The sequence below is a fragment of the Coccinella septempunctata genome, chromosome 1 (genome assembly GCF_907165205.1).
Source record: "Coccinella septempunctata chromosome 1, icCocSept1.1, whole genome shotgun sequence".
NCBI lineage: Eukaryota > Metazoa > Arthropoda > Insecta > Coleoptera > Coccinellidae > Coccinella > Coccinella septempunctata.
The window spans coordinates 10,073,576-10,093,465 of record NC_058189.1 but is presented as its reverse complement, the minus strand read 5'-3'; the positions used below and the strand labels follow the sequence as shown (position 1 = coordinate 10,093,465).

Below are 19,890 nucleotides of genomic sequence, written 5' to 3'. Positions count from 1 at the left end.
CGTGAAAATCTTTGCAACAATATTTTACATATTAATTATATATAGGAGCGAATTTCGGTTACCATTTCTCAGTAATTTCTGAAAAATATCTGTATCTTTTGGATTTTTTGTATATATCACAAAATATACCTTCCATTGAAAAAATTGGAAATTTAAGTAATACATCCTACCTACTTAAAGGGGGAGGATCGTTGACGAATGTCAATATAAAATTCAAATTTGATATCTCTCGAGATTTTCTATGAATTTGGCTTTTCACACTATAGATTAGTATATTATAAACCTAGGGATTAAAATGACACTTTTAATTCCTTCCTTTGTCGGGAGTTGTTAGGATCGAAAAGTGCTGTGTCAATCGTTGCTATTGCGTTTGAGAAAGAATGACGGTACAAACTCAGTTGTTTAAACATAATTCAATTTGAAATGGACATTCCAAATATAACAGAAGAAAATTAGGCTCAAATTTGAAAAAAATATGTGTTCTTTTTTCATGTGAGATCAAAAGTGCCATTTAAGTCTCAAATGAGGAATTAAAAGTGGCTATTTATTCATGAACGGTTTTTTGTTCCGACTATAACAAATGAATTTTTGAAGGTTGATAATTCGTTTCGAAATAATGGACTTTGCTAGTCGATGGCCTGAAAATTTAATTTGTTTGCTTTTTCCTTTATGTCTTCAATTGTTCATTTTCGAGACATCATAAAATAATTTTTTGTAGTCAATCGAATTTCCTGTCATAATGGCACTTTTAAAAATTAGAAATAGTTATTTGCTGACCGGGGCGTGGTACCATCAATAGTCAGGAAAAAAAAACAGAAAAATCAGATTTAGTGCGGAAACTGAAATGAGTGCGAGGGAGATTGTAAAAACGCTATTGTATTTCTCGACATTCAGTAAAAAAAATTATTTCCCATTTTCGAATAACTATCAATAATGAAACGAGAAATTTGGAATTTTTTCTTGTTTTATCTGCATATTATTTTGGGTAAATTTATATTTTTCGGCTTACAAAAAAAAGCCAACTGAATTCATGTTAAAACGATGACTATCATGGATATTTTCAATTGAAAATGTACTGAAATTAATCATTCGAAATTTCATATGTTTGTTCAGTTCAGCATTCATAATGATGAAAGCCTCTTTGCATTAAAACCACACGTTCAATATTCATTCATATATATAATGCATTAGTTCATTTTATGAACCAAAAAAATTCTAAGGATTGAAGTATTGGTTCGTTTGAAGATTTTATATTCTCATGGTATTATTCGAAAGGAAATATAAATTTGATGATTGATGTATTAATTTTGAACAGGTATTTTTTTCACAGCAAGTTGTAAGTTGAGTAACAATGCATATGTATGAATAATGAAAATATTTTCCAATTTTTAGAATTGAATCAATCCAAGAACTGAAAGTTAGGAATACATTTCATTCCATATACGAGACCATATTAATATAAAATTGAACATTCACATTCATAAATTTTTATGAATGTGAAAGAAGCACTCCCATAAAGGATGTGAAAGAGAGAGGAAAAAGGAATAGGACTGCGGACAGCAGGCGTGGCTGGCTGCACCGTCTACGTCGTTACGATGGCTACCCGACAGACCATCTACCGGATAGTTGCCAGGCAGGCCAGACATTATTATTATTATTATTATTATGACTTTAGCCTTGCGGCTTTCACACTCCTCTCCAGAGATTCACATTCATAAATTTTTCCTGGTGGAACTAATCAAATCATTTCTTCACTCAGCAAATGAAAGTAAAATGACCGCATATGAAAATTCAATGAATAGTAGGAGGAGGTCGAATAATGAAGAAAGTTTCAACAGACAATGTTTCAGTAAATTTTAGAAAATATTTTCCTTTGTCACCCTTTAAATAGCACTTGCTTCAGAAGTGTTAAATTAGGTATGGTGTCTTTTCATTCATAATAGAGATGCGCATGTTATATGAAAAATGAAAGAAATACATGCGAAGAAAAGTGTCTGGAAACAATGTACTGAGTGAAATGCGCATCGTTCCCCAGCTCATATAGTGTATTGCATATGTTGTGTCATACATCAAAGCACCATATGGCGCCTAAGCCGTCAAATTCTAATTACTCAAATCCAAATGTCAATGTGAATCAGTGATCAACCCTTCATCACTAAAGGGGTCAATTCAGAGGGCCGTGGCGATGATATCATTTGGTCATTTCGTAATTGAAACATAGTCCTTTCTTTTGTACTGACCGGAGCCATTATGAAGACGAAGTTGTGTGTATTTTATTAGGAGACCAGGGGTATGAAAGAGCCAGATCCAGAAAATTTCATAAACAACAAGGAAACATACATTTTTGTTCATTTTTTCATGATTGAAATGTAATAACAAATTTACATAATAAATTACTTGCACATTCAACCCTAAGTTGAATGGATTCCATTGTACAGGGTGTCCAGAAAGGGTGGGGGGTATTTGTATCGGCTTTGTCCGGGTAACGGCTCGATTGGTGGGGGGGTGGATAGGATAGCGTGCTCCGCCATGATTTGGAGATCACAGATTACAGAGTAGAATGTTTGGAGATTCAGTAACCATGGAAGAGTACCCGGGAAACCATCGTGCGTTTTGCATACGCGCTTATTATCGCAATGGTGATTCGATAGTGTCAGCTCAACGTTTATATCGTGCAGAATTTCATGTACGGAATGCACCGAAGGACGATACCATCAGAAAATTGATTCGAATGTTTGAGAATACCGGTTCGAGTGTGAAAATTCACCATCCAGGTCGCCCACGCTCTGTTCGAACCCAACAAGCGATTGAAGAAGTGAGAGTTTCAGTGCGACAAAATCCGTCTCAATCAGTTCGCAAACGAGGCCAAGGCCTTAGCATTAAAAAATCGTCGTTGTACACTATTTTGAAAAAAGATTTTAATGCGGAGACATGGTTTCAACCAGATGGGGCGACTTGCCACACTTCAAACCAATCGCTTGCGGTTGTCAATCAACTTTTCCCAGAAAAAGTGATCTCTCGTCGAGGAACCATCAACTGGCCTCCGAGAAGCCCCGATCTGACACCCCTTGATTATTTCATGTGGGGATACATTGAGCAGAAAGTGTACGAAAATAAACCACCAACTCTACTGCAACTGAAGCACAATATCCGCACCGAAATGGCCGCCATTTCGGGAGAGATGTGTAGACGCGTGGTGGCTAATTTCCGATTTCGTTTGGAGGAATGCCAGCAAAGCGAGGGTCAACATTTGGACAACATAATCTTGGCCAATTAATTTTCCAATATCTTCTGTAAAATTTAATATATATATATTTTTTTCTGACTTGTGGTTTGTTTTTAATTGAATTTACAAATACCCCCTACCCTTTCTGGACACACTGTATTACATAAAATAATATATCTATTATGCCTTAATGTCGAGTGTAACTCATCGTAGTGCTCTTACTCTGTTCGGCATTGTGTCCATAGTTAATTAGTTTATCAATGAATATTTTGCTGAATAACCGTTTAAGTATTAGCGAGCTGTTGTAATGCCTGAGGTGGGTCAGATAAACGGTGTTATTGCTGTGACATTGCAGACCAGACATGCTCAATACAATATTGTTCTGGAGGGGAGGGGCAGTGAGCTAATCCGTTCGGTTAGTTTCATGCATGGTATTTCTATGAAGTCGTTGGCAATTGTGGCCTGATGTGGTCAAGAATTATCGTCCATTAACATCGAATTGTCGGCGATGGATGTCGTACAGGCAACAATAATAGAATATTCTATCGAATCAAGATACCTTACCCCTTTCATAGTTGTATTAATGGAAATATTAAAATCACAAATGCATACTGAGCCACCACCGAGAAGAATTGTTGATGCCGTGAATTGTTCGATATATTATGTTGGCCCCAATCTTGCCACAGGAACATTTAACGAAACCTAGACTACCTGTATGTACAGAAATACTGAAAATTCGATTCAAATGCAAAAAGTTGGTTTTTTCTCGAATATTCATCTCAATTTTTGAGCAGTGTATTGGTGTTTTATAATTTTTGAGCAGTGTATTGGTGTTTTATAATTTTTGTCAGAATTACAGTTCGAAAGGTTTGAAATATCGAAATTACCTCACTGTTGTACCTTGAAAATTATTATGACTAGGGAAATTCAGTGCAACAAATTTTCTTAGTTTTTTTTCAATGTTTGTTTTATTTCAGCCTGTCAGAGTGAGAATTAAAGGGCCTTACTTTGAGCAATAACCATGAAAAAATCGTATCTACTACTTGAACTTTGTGCTGTCAATGAAATGACCTTCTCCCATTGTTCACCGGGAACATTTCTCTGAAAAATAAATTGAATTAACCCGATCAGTTTATGTCTTCTATTGAAAAATTCCTAATCTCTTAATGGTAATGAACCAGCGCAAACAGTTTCACCCGTCAGGGATACGTCAATGATCTCTGTATGATGTTCTTTAATTTCGATGAAAAGATCAGACCAACACTTGTGTTTTCATTAGAGACCGACGAAACCACAACATGGCATGTGTAACATCCTGATGGATCCAGTTAATTCGTCAAAAATTCTCGAATTTTGTTTATGTTTGATGTTGAGAGATTTCATTATCCCATGTCATTTCTATGGGTTGCTAGGTAACGTCAAGGAGTTTATTGTGATAACCTCATGTTGATTCGAACTGAACATATGGGAAATTGAAATTTTCTTAATTTCATAACGCCCCTGTATGCATGTCAGTTGACAATTTTACTAGAAATTTCATACGGTATTCGAAATTTAATTGAGATTTTGAGATTCAAAAATTGAAAAATATTCATATTATGATCTAAAATGAAAGCTTATCACAACTTTTTTCCATATACCTATTTCTGCATAAGTAGCGTGAAGATGCCAGCAAGATAATGTTGCCAAGATTTTTGAACAAGATTAGACAATAAAATACCAACTTCTAAGGTCAGAAAAGGTTCCTCCTCACTACAGCTTCCATCCAGATTTTGTATTGGAAAATGATCATCAGAACTGGGATCGCAAGGTTGTCACATATCAGAAAATAACACCTAACTAACACGTTACTAAATAAAGATGATAACAGAGCACAATTAATCGACGTGGCGATTCCAAATAACACCATCTACTAGATACGACACGTCGAAAAGATTGCGAGATACAGAAACCTCGAGGAAAAAACATGGAGATAATGAAAGTTGAAAGGTATCAAGACGTTATTTTCATTTCATCGGCAGGCATCAGAAGGTTTGAAAAAACTCACAATACACTAATCATTTATTATTGCTGGAAAATGGTTCCATTGTAGTGCTATACCTGCACAATTCACTCAGCTCATTCTGTATAAATACAAGAGAAAAGATCAATGCAGATTGTTCTTTATTTGGTTATGTCGTATTTCCATAATTTCTGACTCATTTCGATGGAAAAAAAGACACTTTCGCTGCATATGTCGTGCAATTTCGATAAGAATTTATAACGTACTCACAGTTTATGATTCGAAGAATAATCATCACTACACTGAAACAGAAGTTTATAATCTCAAATTAACAATTATAATTTTTAAACCGAATTGACACTAAACAATCCAATAATTATCCTTTGTTCGTTTAAAATATTTTTGATTTTTAATGAATAAAAATTATTCACATAACACTGTAATGAAACACTTTTTCCGCAGTAATAAACGATTAGTGTACTGTTTACCACAAAAAATTATCACTTATCGATTAATTCGATTCCAAAACTACACAGTACCGAATACACGCGCGGTTAACTTAATACTGATTTATTCGCACACCGTACGGTTGAAATGAATAATATCGGTGCGTCACGTAGTTACATAAATTCGTGAATCAACAATATTCATGTTCGAATTAGAAACGACTGTTAATTTTTATAACAAATTAACACTAAACAATTCAATAATTATCCTTTGTTCGTTTGCAATTTTTTCGATTCATAATAAATGACAATTATTCACATAACACTGCAATGAAACACTTTTACCGCAGAAATAAACGATTAGTGTCCTGTTTAATACAAAAAATTATCACTTATCGATTAATTCGATTCCAAAACTACACAGTACCGAATACACGCGCGGTTAACTTAATACTGATTTATTCGCACACCGTACGGTTGAAATGAATAATATCGGTGCGTCACGTAGTTACATAAATTCGTGAATCAACAATATTCATGTTCGAATTAGAAACGACTGTTAATTTTTATAACGAATTAACACTAAACAATTCAATAATTATCCTTTGTTCGTTTGCAATTTTTTCGATTCATAATAAATGACAATTATTCACATAACACTGCAATGAAACACTTTTACCGCAGAAATAAACGATTAGTGTCCTGTTTAATACAAAAAATTATCACTTATCGATTAATTCGATTCCAAAACTACACAGTACCGAATACACGCGCGGTTAACTTAATACTGATTTATTCGCACACCGTACGGTTGAAATGAATAATATCGGTGCGTCACGTAGTTACATAAATTCGTGAATCAACAATATTCATGTTCGAATTAGAAACGACTGTTAATTTTTATAACGAATTAACACTAAACAATTCAATAATTATCCTTTGTTCGTTTGCAATTTTTTCGATTCATAATAAATGACAATTATTCACATAACACTGCAATGAAACACTTTTACCGCAGAAATAAACGATTAGTGTCCTGTTTAATACAAAAAATTATCACTTATCGATTAATTCGATTCCAAAACTACACAGTACCGAATACACGCGCGGTTAACTTAATACTGATTTATTCGCACACCGTACGGTTGAAATGAATAATATCGGTGCGTCACGTAGTTACATAAATTCGTGAATCAACAATATTCATGTTCGAATTAGAAACGACTGTTAATTTTTATAACAAATTAACACTAAACAATTCAATAATTATCCTTTGTTCGTTTACAATTTTTTCGATTCATAATGATTGACAATTATTCACATAAAACTGTAATGAAACACTTTTTCCGCAGGAATAAACGATCAGTGTTCTATTTATCACAAAAAATATCACTTATCAATTAATTCGATTCCAAAACTACACAGTACCGAACACACGCGCGGTTAACTTAATACTGATTCATTTGCACACCGAACAGGTGAAATGAATAATATCGGTGCGTCACGTAGTTACATAAATGCGTGAAACAACAATATTCGTGTTCGAATCAGAAACGACTGTTAATTTTTATAACCAATTAACACAAAACAATTCAATAATTATCCTTTGTTCGTTTAAAATTTTTTGATTCATTATGAATGACAATTATTCACATTACACTGCAATGAAACACTTTTTCCTCAGAAATAAACGACTAGTGTCCTGTTTATCACAAAAATTACACCAATCGATCAATTCGATTCCAAAAATACACAGTACCTACCACGCGCCCGGTTAACTTAATACTGATTTATTCGCACACTGAACGGGTTAAATGAATAATATCGGTGCGTCACGTAGTTACATAAATGCGTGAAACAACAATATTCGTGTTCGAATTAGAAACGACTGTTAATTTTTATAACGAATAAACACAAAACAATTCAATAATTATCCTTTGTTCGTTTTAAATATTTTTGATTTTTAATGAATAACAATTATTCACATAACACTGTAATGAAACACTTTTTCCGCAGTAATAAACGATAAGTGTACTGTTTACCACAAAAAATTACACCAATCGATTAATTCGATTCCAAAAATACACAGTACCTACCACGCGCGCGGTTAACTTAATACTGATTTATTCGCACACCGTACGGGTGAAATGAATAATATCGGTGCGTCACGTAGTTACATAAATGCGTGAAACAACAATATTCGTGTTCGAATTAGAAACGACTGTTAATTTTTATAACGAATTAACACAAAACAATTCAATAATTATCCTTTGTTCGTTTTAAATATTTTTGATTTTTAATGAATAACAATTATTCACATAACACTGTAATGAAACACTTTTTCCGCAGTAATAAACGATAAGTGTACTGTTTACCACAAAAAATTACACCAATCGATTAATTCGATTCCAAAAATACACAGTACCTACCACGCGCCCGGTTAACTTAATACTGATTTATTCGCACACTGAACGGGTTAAATGAATAATATCGGTGCGTCACGTAGTTACATAAATGCGTGAAACAACAATATTCGTGTTCGAATTAGAAACGACTGTTAATTTTTATAACGAATAAACACAAAACAATTCAATAATTATCCTTTGTTCGTTTTAAATATTTTTGATTTTTAATGAATAACAATTATTCACATAACACTGTAATGAAACACTTTTTCCGCAGTAATAAACGATAAGTGTACTGTTTACCACAAAAAATTACACCAATCGATTAATTCGATTCCAAAAATACACAGTACCTACCACGCGCGCGGTTAACTTAATACTGATTTATTCGCACACCGTACGGGTGAAATGAATAATATCGGTGCGTCACGTAGTTACATAAATGCGTGAAACAACAATATTCGTGTTCGAATTAGAAACGACTGTTAATTTTTATAACGAATTAACACAAAACAATTCAATAATTATCCTTTGTTCGTTTTAAATATTTTTGATTTTTAATGAATAACAATTATTCACATAACACTGTAATGAAACACTTTTTCCGCAGTAATAAACGATAAGTGTACTGTTTACCACAAAAAATTACACCAATCGATTAATTCGATTCCAAAAATACACAGTACCTACCACGCGCCCGGTTAACTTAATACTGATTTATTCGCACACTGAACGGGTTAAATGAATAATATCGGTGCGTCACGTAGTTACATAAATGCGTGAAACAACAATATTCGTGTTCGAATTAGAAACGACTGTTAATTTTTATAACGAATAAACACAAAACAATTCAATAATTATCCTTTGTTCGTTTTAAATATTTTTGATTTTTAATGAATAACAATTATTCACATAACACTGTAATGAAACACTTTTTCCGCAGTAATAAACGATAAGTGTACTGTTTACCACAAAAAATTACACCAATCGATTAATTCGATTCCAAAAATACACAGTACCTACCACGCGCGCGGTTAACTTAATACTGATTTATTCGCACACCGTACGGGTGAAATGAATAATATCGGTGCGTCACGTAGTTACATAAATGCGTGAAACAACAATATTCGTGTTCGAATCAGAAACGACTGTTAATTTTTATAACCAATTAACACAAAACAATTCAATAATTATCCTTTGTTCGTTTAAAATTTTTTGATTCATTATGAATGACAATTATTCACATTACACTGCAATGAAACACTTTTTCCTCAGAAATAAACGACTAGTGTCCTGTTTATCACAAAAATTACACCAATCGATCAATTCGATTCCAAAAATACACAGTACCTACCACGCGCCCGGTTAACTTAATACTGATTTATTCGCACACTGAACGGGTTAAATGAATAATATCGGTGCGTCACGTAGTTACATAAATGCGTGAAACAACAATATTCGTGTTCGAATTAGAAACGACTGTTAATTTTTATAACGAATAAACACAAAACAATTCAATAATTATCCTTTGTTCGTTTTAAATATTTTTGATTTTTAATGAATAACAATTATTCACATAACACTGTAATGAAACACTTTTTCCGCAGTAATAAACGATAAGTGTACTGTTTACCACAAAAAATTACACCAATCGATTAATTCGATTCCAAAAATACACAGTACCTACCACGCGCGCGGTTAACTTAATACTGATTTATTCGCACACCGTACGGGTGAAATGAATAATATCGGTGCGTCACGTAGTTACATAAATGCGTGAAACAACAATATTCGTGTTCGAATTAGAAACGACTGTTAATTTTTATAACGAATTAACACAAAACAATTCAATAATTATCCTTTGTTCGTTTTAAATATTTTTGATTTTTAATGAATAACAATTATTCACATAACACTGTAATGAAACACTTTTTCCGCAGTAATAAACGATAAGTGTACTGTTTACCACAAAAAATTACACCAATCGATTAATTCGATTCCAAAAATACACAGTACCTACCACGCGCCCGGTTAACTTAATACTGATTTATTCGCACACTGAACGGGTTAAATGAATAATATCGGTGCGTCACGTAGTTACATAAATGCGTGAAACAACAATATTCGTGTTCGAATTAGAAACGACTGTTAATTTTTATAACGAATAAACACAAAACAATTCAATAATTATCCTTTGTTCGTTTTAAATATTTTTGATTTTTAATGAATAACAATTATTCACATAACACTGTAATGAAACACTTTTTCCGCAGTAATAAACGATAAGTGTACTGTTTACCACAAAAAATTACACCAATCGATTAATTCGATTCCAAAAATACACAGTACCTACCACGCGCCCGGTTAACTTAATACTGATTTATTCGCACACTGAACGGGTTAAATGAATAATATCGGTGCGTCACGTAGTTACATAAATGCGTGAAACAACAATATTCGTGTTCGAATTAGAAACGACTGTTAATTTTTATAACGAATTAACACAAAACAATTCAATAATTATCCTTTGTTCGTTTTAAATATTTTTGATTTTTAATGAATAACAATTATTCACATAACACTGTAATGAAACACTTTTTCCGCAGTAATAAACGATAAGTGTACTGTTTACCACAAAAAATTACACCAATCGATTAATTCGATTCCAAAAATACACAGTACCTACCACGCGCGCGGTTAACTTAATACTGATTTATTCGCACACCGTACGGGTGAAATGAATAATATCGGTGCGTCACGTAGTTACATAAATGCGTGAAACAACAATATTCGTGTTCGAATTAGAAACGACTGTTAATTTTTATAACGAATAAACACAAAACACTTCAATAATTATAATTTGTTCGTTTAAAATTTTTTGATTCATTATGAATGACAATTATTCACATTACACTGCAATGAAACACTTTTTCCGCAGGAATAAACGACTAGTGTCCTGTTTACCACAAAAATTACACCAATCTATTAATTCGATTCCAAAAATACACACTACCTACCACGCGCCCGGTTAACTTAATACTGATTTATTCGCACACCGAACAGGTGAAATGAATAATATCGGTGCGTCACGTAGTTACATAAATGCGTGAATTAACAATATTCATGTTCGAATTAGAAACGACTGTTAATTTTTATAAAGAATTAACACTTAACAATTCAATAATTATCCTTTGTTCGTTTACAATTTTTTCGATTCATAATGATTGACAATTATTCACATAACACTGCAATGAAACACTTTTTCCGAAGGAATAAACGATTAGTGTACTATTTATCACAAAAAATATCACTAATCGATTAATTCGATTCCAAAACTACACAGTACCGAACACACGCGCGGTTAACTTAATACTGATTTATTCGCACACCGAACAGGTGAAATGAATGATATCGGTGCGTCACGTAGGTACATAAATGCGTGAATCAACAATATTCATGTTCGAATTAGAAACGACTGTTAATTTTTATAACGAATTAACACAAAACAATTCAATAATTATCCTTTGTTCGTTTGAAATTTTTTGATTCATTATGAATGACAATTATTCACATTACACCACAATGAAACACTTTTTCCGCAGGAATAAACGACTAGTGTCCTGTTTACCACAAAAATTACACCAATCGATTAATTCGATTCCAAAAATACACAGTACCTACCACGCGCGCGGTTAACTTAATACTGATTTATTCGCACACTGAACGGGTTAAATGAATAATATCGGTGCGTCACGTAGTTACATAAAAGCGTGAATCAACAATATTCGTGTTCGAATTAGAAACGACTGTTAATTTTTATAACGAATTAACACTAAACAATTCAATAATTATCCTTTATTCGTTTACAATTTTTCGATTCATAATGATTGACAATTATTCACATAACACTGCAATGAAACACTTTTTCCGCCGAAAAAAACGATTAGTGTCCTGTTTACCACAAAAATTACACTAATCGATTAATTCGATTCCAAAAATACACAGTACCTACCACGCGCGCGGTTAACTTAATACTGATTTATTCGCACACTGAACGGGTTAAATGAATGATATCGGTGCGTCACGTAGTTACATAAAAGCGTGAATCAACAATATTCGTGTTCGAATTAGGAACGACTGTTAATTTTTATAACGAATTAACACTAAACAATTCAATAATTATCCTTTGTTCGTTTACAATTTTTTCGATTCATAATGATTGACAATTATTCACATAGCACTGCAATGAAACACTTTTTCCGCAGGAATAAACGATTAGTGTACTCTTTATCACAAAAAATATCACTAATCGATTAATTCGATTCCAAAACTACACAGTACCGAACACACGCGGGGTTCACTAAATACTGATTCATTCACTCGCCGAACGGGAGATATGAATAATATCGGTGTTACATAAAAGGGTGAATCAACAATATTCGCGTTCGAATTAGAAACGACCGCTTATTTTTATACCGAATTAACACTAAACAATTCAAATATCCCTTGTTCATTTAAATTTTTTTTTATTCATAATGAATGGCACTTATTTACATAACACTGCAATGAAAAAACTTTTCCGCAACAATAAATGATTAGTGTACTGTTAATCGCAAAAAAACATTTCTAATCGATTAATTCGTTCCCAAAAATACAGAGTACCGACCAGGCGTGCGGTTAACTCAATACTGATTGGTTCACATGTCGAACGGGCGAAACGAAAAATATCGGTGCGTCACTTAGTTACATAATCAACAATTTTAATACTTTATTGATTCGAATTGGAAACGACCGCTGATTTTCATACCGAATTTACACTAAACAATTCAATTCAATTGTCGATTTTTCTTTTAAAATTAATTAATCGATTAATTCAATTCCACGATATGTTTTTTAGTGCTGCTGCTGTGATGATAACTTGTGTAGTGTCACCTGAAGCTGCATGACCCGAATCACTCTGCCAAAAATGGAAGCATAGTACAATTTTTCACATTTTTATCACAATTCATTACAGCAGGTCCAAATTTTATTTCACTTGCCAATTCCGATTCATGCCATGATTGCCAGAATTTCACATTTTCTTCAACAGAAGGTTTGATTATTAGGCATGTGACGGAAATAGAGGGTGATACAAAATAATACAAAAACTACTCTGTAGATAATAATATGGTTGAAAACCCAATCATTTCTTATCCTGACGTAAACAAATACAAATATTCCTGGACATTTTTTCCAATATCTTCGTTGATACTAGGTTTTCTGTTTTTTACACAGGGTGTGTCTTTGACATGTACATATATTCCATCGGTGAGGTCAAATGAAACACATTTTTCCTTTACCATTTTTTCCGATTTGGTCCAGATCAAAACATATAACCAATTTAAGTTTTTATAATGAGCTAGGGCACCCCTGTAAAAACAAAGCTAAAAGCTAAAGGTGCCAACATATTACTCTGACGTGACGTGGGAGCACATCAAAATGCGCATGATACAAAAATCTAACATGCGAAAACGTTTAATTTGTTCTGACGTAACGTGGCACTTGCATTCCGAAGTCGAGTAAATTGTCAAAACAATTTGAATTCTTGTGATCTGACTCAATGAAAAAATGCTCTTCGCACGTTGGGTAAAATTTACAGTTAAGTTCGTTTTCACTTTCCATACAAAATTACCTGTGTAGGTTAATGCCATCATTTATTGAATTGATGTGGCCGATACTTGATGAAAATCCATAATTAAAATTGAAACAGATTATACGATTTTCACAAACAGTATAATATATTTTAAGTTTAAAGTCATCATTGCTCACATTTTGGGAACATGAAGTAATTAAAGAAAAGATATAAATACGTTCAGTCAGCGAACATCAACCATCAAAATTCCATAGCCTACTTGACGACGGGAATTTTTTGAACGCACGTCTTAATAAGTAACACATATTTCTTATCTTTGAATATCAAATTACTCGAAAACGGCGCATCATAGAAGAAAATATGAGCTAAACTTTTATTTTCCATACCAATGAAATGGTGGGTGGAATTTTGTGTTCGCAGAAGATTCTTTCCATCAATGAAATTATTCCGAAAGCCATTCCATTCGATAGAATTGTTTGTTTTTCAACAAACTGAATCTTTTCAACCGAGCCGAATTGGATAAAATTGTGTAGTAGGGAAAAGGTATTCTTTTTGACCTCGGTAATATATTGTTGAAATGTATGTGCGAGTGAAAAACTCACCCTGTATTTAATTCAAAGTGAAGACTCCGTAATTGATTAAACTATGAAGTCATAAACAATTCAAAAGTCTCCCACAACATGCAGAGACCTACAAAAAGAAACTCATACATCATATTTCAATGAAATGTTTTCAATTTCTTTTTCGTTTTTCCTATTTTCTAATGAGCAATGCAGAATGCCATTTAAGCGGTTCGAAATGATCAAAGGGGTTGGCTGAAAACATAAAGAGATTTTGGTGTCCTTCCACAACTCTAAGAAGAAGAGCCACAGGTGCTAATAAAAGAGTAAAAATATAGATCCAGGAGTTGCCTTTGACAAGGAATTCACATTTGCTGCCAAAAGATCAGAAAATGAAGAGAATAATGATGCGTTTTGTTAGTTTTGTGGGGAGGCATTTTCTAAACCCACAGCGAGAGAGCTGCGGATCAGATGTTGCAACTACAATGAATTTTGTTATTGTTTCTGCTGGGATTGATCCTATACAACCAAATTTTATATTTGTGATGTTCGTAATACATGCCGTTTTTTCCTATCCTAGTTCGATTCAATAGAGATATATTTTACTTTATGGTTCAACGATAATTTTACGTTACAAACTTTATATTTTTATACTTTTGTATGAATTGGAATAAAATTTTTTGTTTCATAAATTATTCTTCAAACCAAATAATTTTTCACTATTGTATACCCTTTTATACCCTCAACAGTGGGGGTAATATGAATTACGCAATCGCTGTTTTGAAAGGACTTCATCATAAAAACATTGAATTGACATATCGTTTGTTGGAAATTCATAAAAACTAATTTAGTAGGCATCCTACAGCATCAAGCACTTTTCAAATAGGACATCACAGAAAAATAAAAAGATTGATCGATTAATTTTTGTTTGTTTTAAATCAGCGCTATGTTGTCCGATTTACGTGAAAGTCTCAGAAATTACGTGTTTTATCACAATGTCGAATCACTTAGGAAAATATGAAGTCAAAAATTTATATTTACTGATTGAAGGCATACTAAATCTTATTATTTGCATGGAAAATACAAGAGATCAGTTTTTAAATATATTATTTCTTGCTATGGAAGAAAATTGGATTATTGACACATAATATACAGTAGCTTGAGGGGAGTTGTTGGTTATCTTATTTGCTGAAGATGGATTACGTTACATTAGTTGTAGATTTCAAAAATATCAACCCGAAGATGAAATGCATATGATGCAGTGGTTCCGAATGTGTATCGGATTGATTAACGGATAACTACATTTATTACAAGAATTTTATTTATTGAATCTTCAACATAAATCATCGTGCATCAATGGAAGTCAAAAGACATTTCAAGCCAAAACAAAAATTTCACATGAATTAACAATTGACAGAACAACTGGCTCTTATTTATTTTTAATATTTTGATAAAATATTAATAATTATATATCAATTGATCCCTTAAGACATTTACAATGTATAGGACAGGTCAAATGAAAAATAGAAAAATGAATTTTCCGGTCGACATTCATCGAAAATCCTGTAGAAACTTTTCGCATTCGTTAGCCCTAAAATAAAATTCTCAAATGCCACCACTTTTTTGGGTCTCCCAATAAAAGTGAATTCTTTGTCATCCTCTTCAATCAATTTTTCTGATTTTTTTTTACATTTTATTTAAAACCAAGTTTACATATCACGAGAATACATAACATTTTTAAAAATTAAGAATTTTGCTCAATAGCAAAAAATTTCCTTTAAAAAAAATTTAATTTTTCCCTCCTCTATAATACGGTTTCTTTCTTCCCTTATCATCTCTACAAATTCTATTGATGCCAATTTTTTCCTACCTACGTTGTAATGTATTAACGCTGCAATATACCACATCCATGTATTTATTCTACGTTTCTTTGATGGTGCACATAATACTAGTTCCAAATGATTCAATCAATCAATCAAGAACCTATGTTCTTGATTGATTTCTTATTAAGCCAGTTCCAGGCCTCCTTCCCGGTGATACAGAATTTCAATCTGTGGATAATTGTATCCACGGGGCCTTGACAGATGGTGCAGTACGGTTCTGATATCACACCGTGCGAAAAAAGTTTCTCACTTACGGGCCACGTTTCGTTCAAGCACTTAAGCAATATAAGGATGATTTTCATTTCGTATTGATTTCTGATTTATTTAGATTGGCCCAAATTTTATTCCAGTTTATATTGGGATATTTTTGTTCTATTTTATTTTTGACTTTATGTGTTTTCAAGAATAATTGATAATTTTTTTTCGTATCGACTTCTCCCTGTTTTTTTAGATGTTTATTATTACTTTTAATTGCTTCCCCGATTTTTCCGAAAATCCTACCACTTGAGTATATCAATTTTGTCTCTTCGAAAAGTTCCTGGAGTAGTGTGCAATAGTCAATTTTTTTTCAAGTCAAGGTCCAGGAAATAAACTGTGTTTTTATGAATAACGCCATTGTTTTCAATTCAACGTTTATTAAATTTAACCCTCCCTGTTCTTCATTCAATTCCAACTGCGGCCTGCTAACCCTATAAAAATTTCCTCTCCATATATAATTTCCAGTCATATTCACAATTACTTGACCTTTTCTGTGAGGCATCGGCAATATTTGCGCTACATACCATGTTTTAGATAGTAGGGGAGACTGGGGAGGGTTGATACGTTTTTTGAAATTTTCATTTTGGAAACTGAATTATATGAAGAAACAGGACTTTTCTTATATTATATAATTCTTCAATTAATCGTTCAACAAAATAAATATAGAAGTCTCAAAACATAAGCATCTTATTCTGTACAGAACATTGAACACAAAAACATGCAAACTGTCTCAAGCCTCCCCACATATGGGAGGATTGATACGATGTACTGGGAGGCATGAGACACCAATTGAAAATATAAGTTCCATTGGCATCACTTGCAATTGTCATATATAAACATTTTTGTGCCTTTTCTAACACCGGCAAATTCTTCGTCGCGCCATTGCGAGCACACCTGACACCTGATCCAGAATTCGTTTGATCTAGAGGATGAAAATGAACCATTGCAATATATATTATAGGCTACATCTTCGCCCTCTCAGTCATATTCTTCAACCGTGTAATCCTCAATTGTCCGAAATACCCCGGTCTACATACTCTTTCTTTCGTATACCTCTTTTGTTTGATTTTCTTGGTTCTTGTTCTGCCTTGGCTATGTATGCTGCTGGATGTACTAGGATTATTTAGCTCAGTAGGTAGGTCAGCAATGATACAGGCTTGCTTTGGTCCCATAGGTGTAGAAAAATCAGGAAATGGTCGGTTAGTCACTTCCGCACAAGAAAAGTCGGCCTCGTTAAATACATGGGGATTGTACGGATAAATTCCAGTTGTTAAAAATCTCCTTGATATGTTGGATGGTGAAAACGCCTTCATGTAGGCTTATCCAACTAGCTACGGAATATCTTTTGAAGATGATAGATGTATCAGGCCTCCCCACGAGAAATGTTTCAAACCTCCCTGAAAGCAATTTTTAAAGTGATTCATGTTTTCATCTTATACTCATATATTTTGAAAACCGAATAAAACTGTAAATTGAGTAGTTTTATGCCTATTTCCCAGTGGAATGTTTGTTTATGCCGAAGAATTAATGCATGATTATAAAACCCTTAGGTAACTTGAGTGAAAACTTACAATTTCTCACCTCGAAACACTCTTTGTTGAATATTTCACAAACAAACTACTGCTAGCCGTACAGATTAACGTCACGCAATGCCCTCTGCCAAAGAATAGTGTTCACTAGTATAATACTTTTAAAAACGTCTACAGACCGCGGATATAAGCCTGTATCAAGCCTCCCCATGTATGAATGCTCCCTAGTCTCCCCTACATATGTATTGACAAACCAAATCTTTCTTATTGAATCTAAGTTCCGCACAAAGCTGAGTAGGAGGGTTACTTTAATTTTTTCAATGACTTCATTCCAAGTTTTTTCTATTATTTCCTTCAAACTATTCCTAAACCAAACTCCCAGTATCTTGATTTCATTTGTTATTTCAAAGTTTGACTTCAAGAATCTCTCTTTCGTTTTACCCAATAAAATTATTTTAGTTTTATCCCTGCTCACCCTGAGATTCGAAACTTCTTCGAACTGTTCCAGAATGTCTTCATATTTTTATATCAGTTTTTTTCGTCACAATTATGGTGATATCGTCCGCGTATGCGCATACTTTAATTGTTTCAGTCTTCATTTTTATACCACTTATCTGTACGCCTATCATCTCCAATAATGGTTCCACTACCCAGCAAAATAAGATCATTGATAATGATAAGGGACAACCTTGTCTTATCGACTTTTTCACTTCAAAAAAATTTGTTAGGTACCCATTGATCAAAAGTTTTGACTTCGCACGTCTATACAATATTTTAATCAAATCTAAGATTTTTCCTTCTAAACCAATTTTTGAAAGTACGTCCCAAAGAAACTATAAGTCGTTTAGATTCAGATGAAACATTATATAAATTCACTTACATTGAATATGTTCGCTACAGTCTGATATATTGTAGGTATTAGAATATCAGGGCTACCTACTATTGGAATCAGCGGACCTGTATTCTAAATAGCACTTTTCCCTTTTTCAAAAAATTTCGGCATTTTTGTGATATTAATTGATATTAGTTTGTGGAATGTAAGTAATATAACGGATTCAACAATAATAAATGTAGGTATTATAGTCGGTTTAAAAATACTTTTGAATAGTGGTTCAGGGAATAGGACAGATTTGAGTTGTTTTTTAGTAAAATTCACTAATTTCTTGAAGTAACAGCCCTCCTCTATACAGAATCGTAAACAGTAGAAAATTATCGTTTGAATAAAGTATTTAAATGTGGACAATAAGAAAAAAAAATAAAAATCCACAATTTCATCATGTGGATATTTAAAAGTTGATTCGCCCTCATATCGAAAAAAATAAGCTAGAGGATAATTCTATTGATATGTTTATACCGGGTGAATCCTGATAAACTGTACATACTTCATATAGTGATAGGTGACACTCAGGCGGTTCTAAAAATACCGCACATGATGGGTTGTACACCGTTAGTTTGAGTGATACAGGGCGATTTCCAGTTTTGGGTAATATTTTCAAAATATTACCCAAATAAAACATCACAAATTTATAGAATTTGGTATACAGGAGTACCTCATGAATCTCTAAATATATGAAGTTTTCAATTTCCAGGGCAAGACTGTAATGTTATGCTAGTTCAAACTACACTATATACCCTGGAGTTCAAGAAGAGAACCAACTTAGGACACCAGGCACTCCCCATTTTGAAAATATGTTGCATTCATGTACATTTGCATTGGCTGGAAGAGTATTTTGAACCTATGCTTTGTGATTCAGCAATGGTTTTCTTTGATAATTCCATCATTTTCATTTCTATATTCATATTGGAAGGTCGGAAGATGTTTGAAATGATAATGAAAGCCTCATTCCTTATTGAATGGGGTACACTCCTCGTTGATAATAATCCACACGAGGTGAACAATTAAATTCATTATCTACGTATGTTGGATTTAATAACGTTTTCCAATCTTG

At 33.1% G+C, this 19,890-nt stretch overlaps 1 protein-coding gene across 1 annotated transcript; it reads left to right on the top strand.

Annotated features, from left to right (window-relative positions):
* Positions 1–2,430: 2,430 nt before the first annotated feature.
* Positions 2,431–3,375, top strand: LOC123319508. Its single transcript, XM_044906532.1, has 2 exons — positions 2,431–2,540; positions 2,571–3,375. The coding sequence occupies exon 2, from the start codon at positions 2,582–2,584 to the stop codon at positions 3,275–3,277; it is 696 nt and encodes a 231-aa protein (XP_044762467.1). The 5' UTR covers positions 2,431–2,540; positions 2,571–2,581; the 3' UTR covers positions 3,278–3,375.
* Positions 3,376–19,890: the final 16,515 nt, after the last annotated feature.

Excerpts from the sequence above, each read along its gene's own strand:
- LOC123319508 (XM_044906532.1), top strand. The coding sequence starts at position 2,582 with ATGGAAGAGTACCCGGGAAACCATCGTGCGTTTTGCATACGCGCTTAT.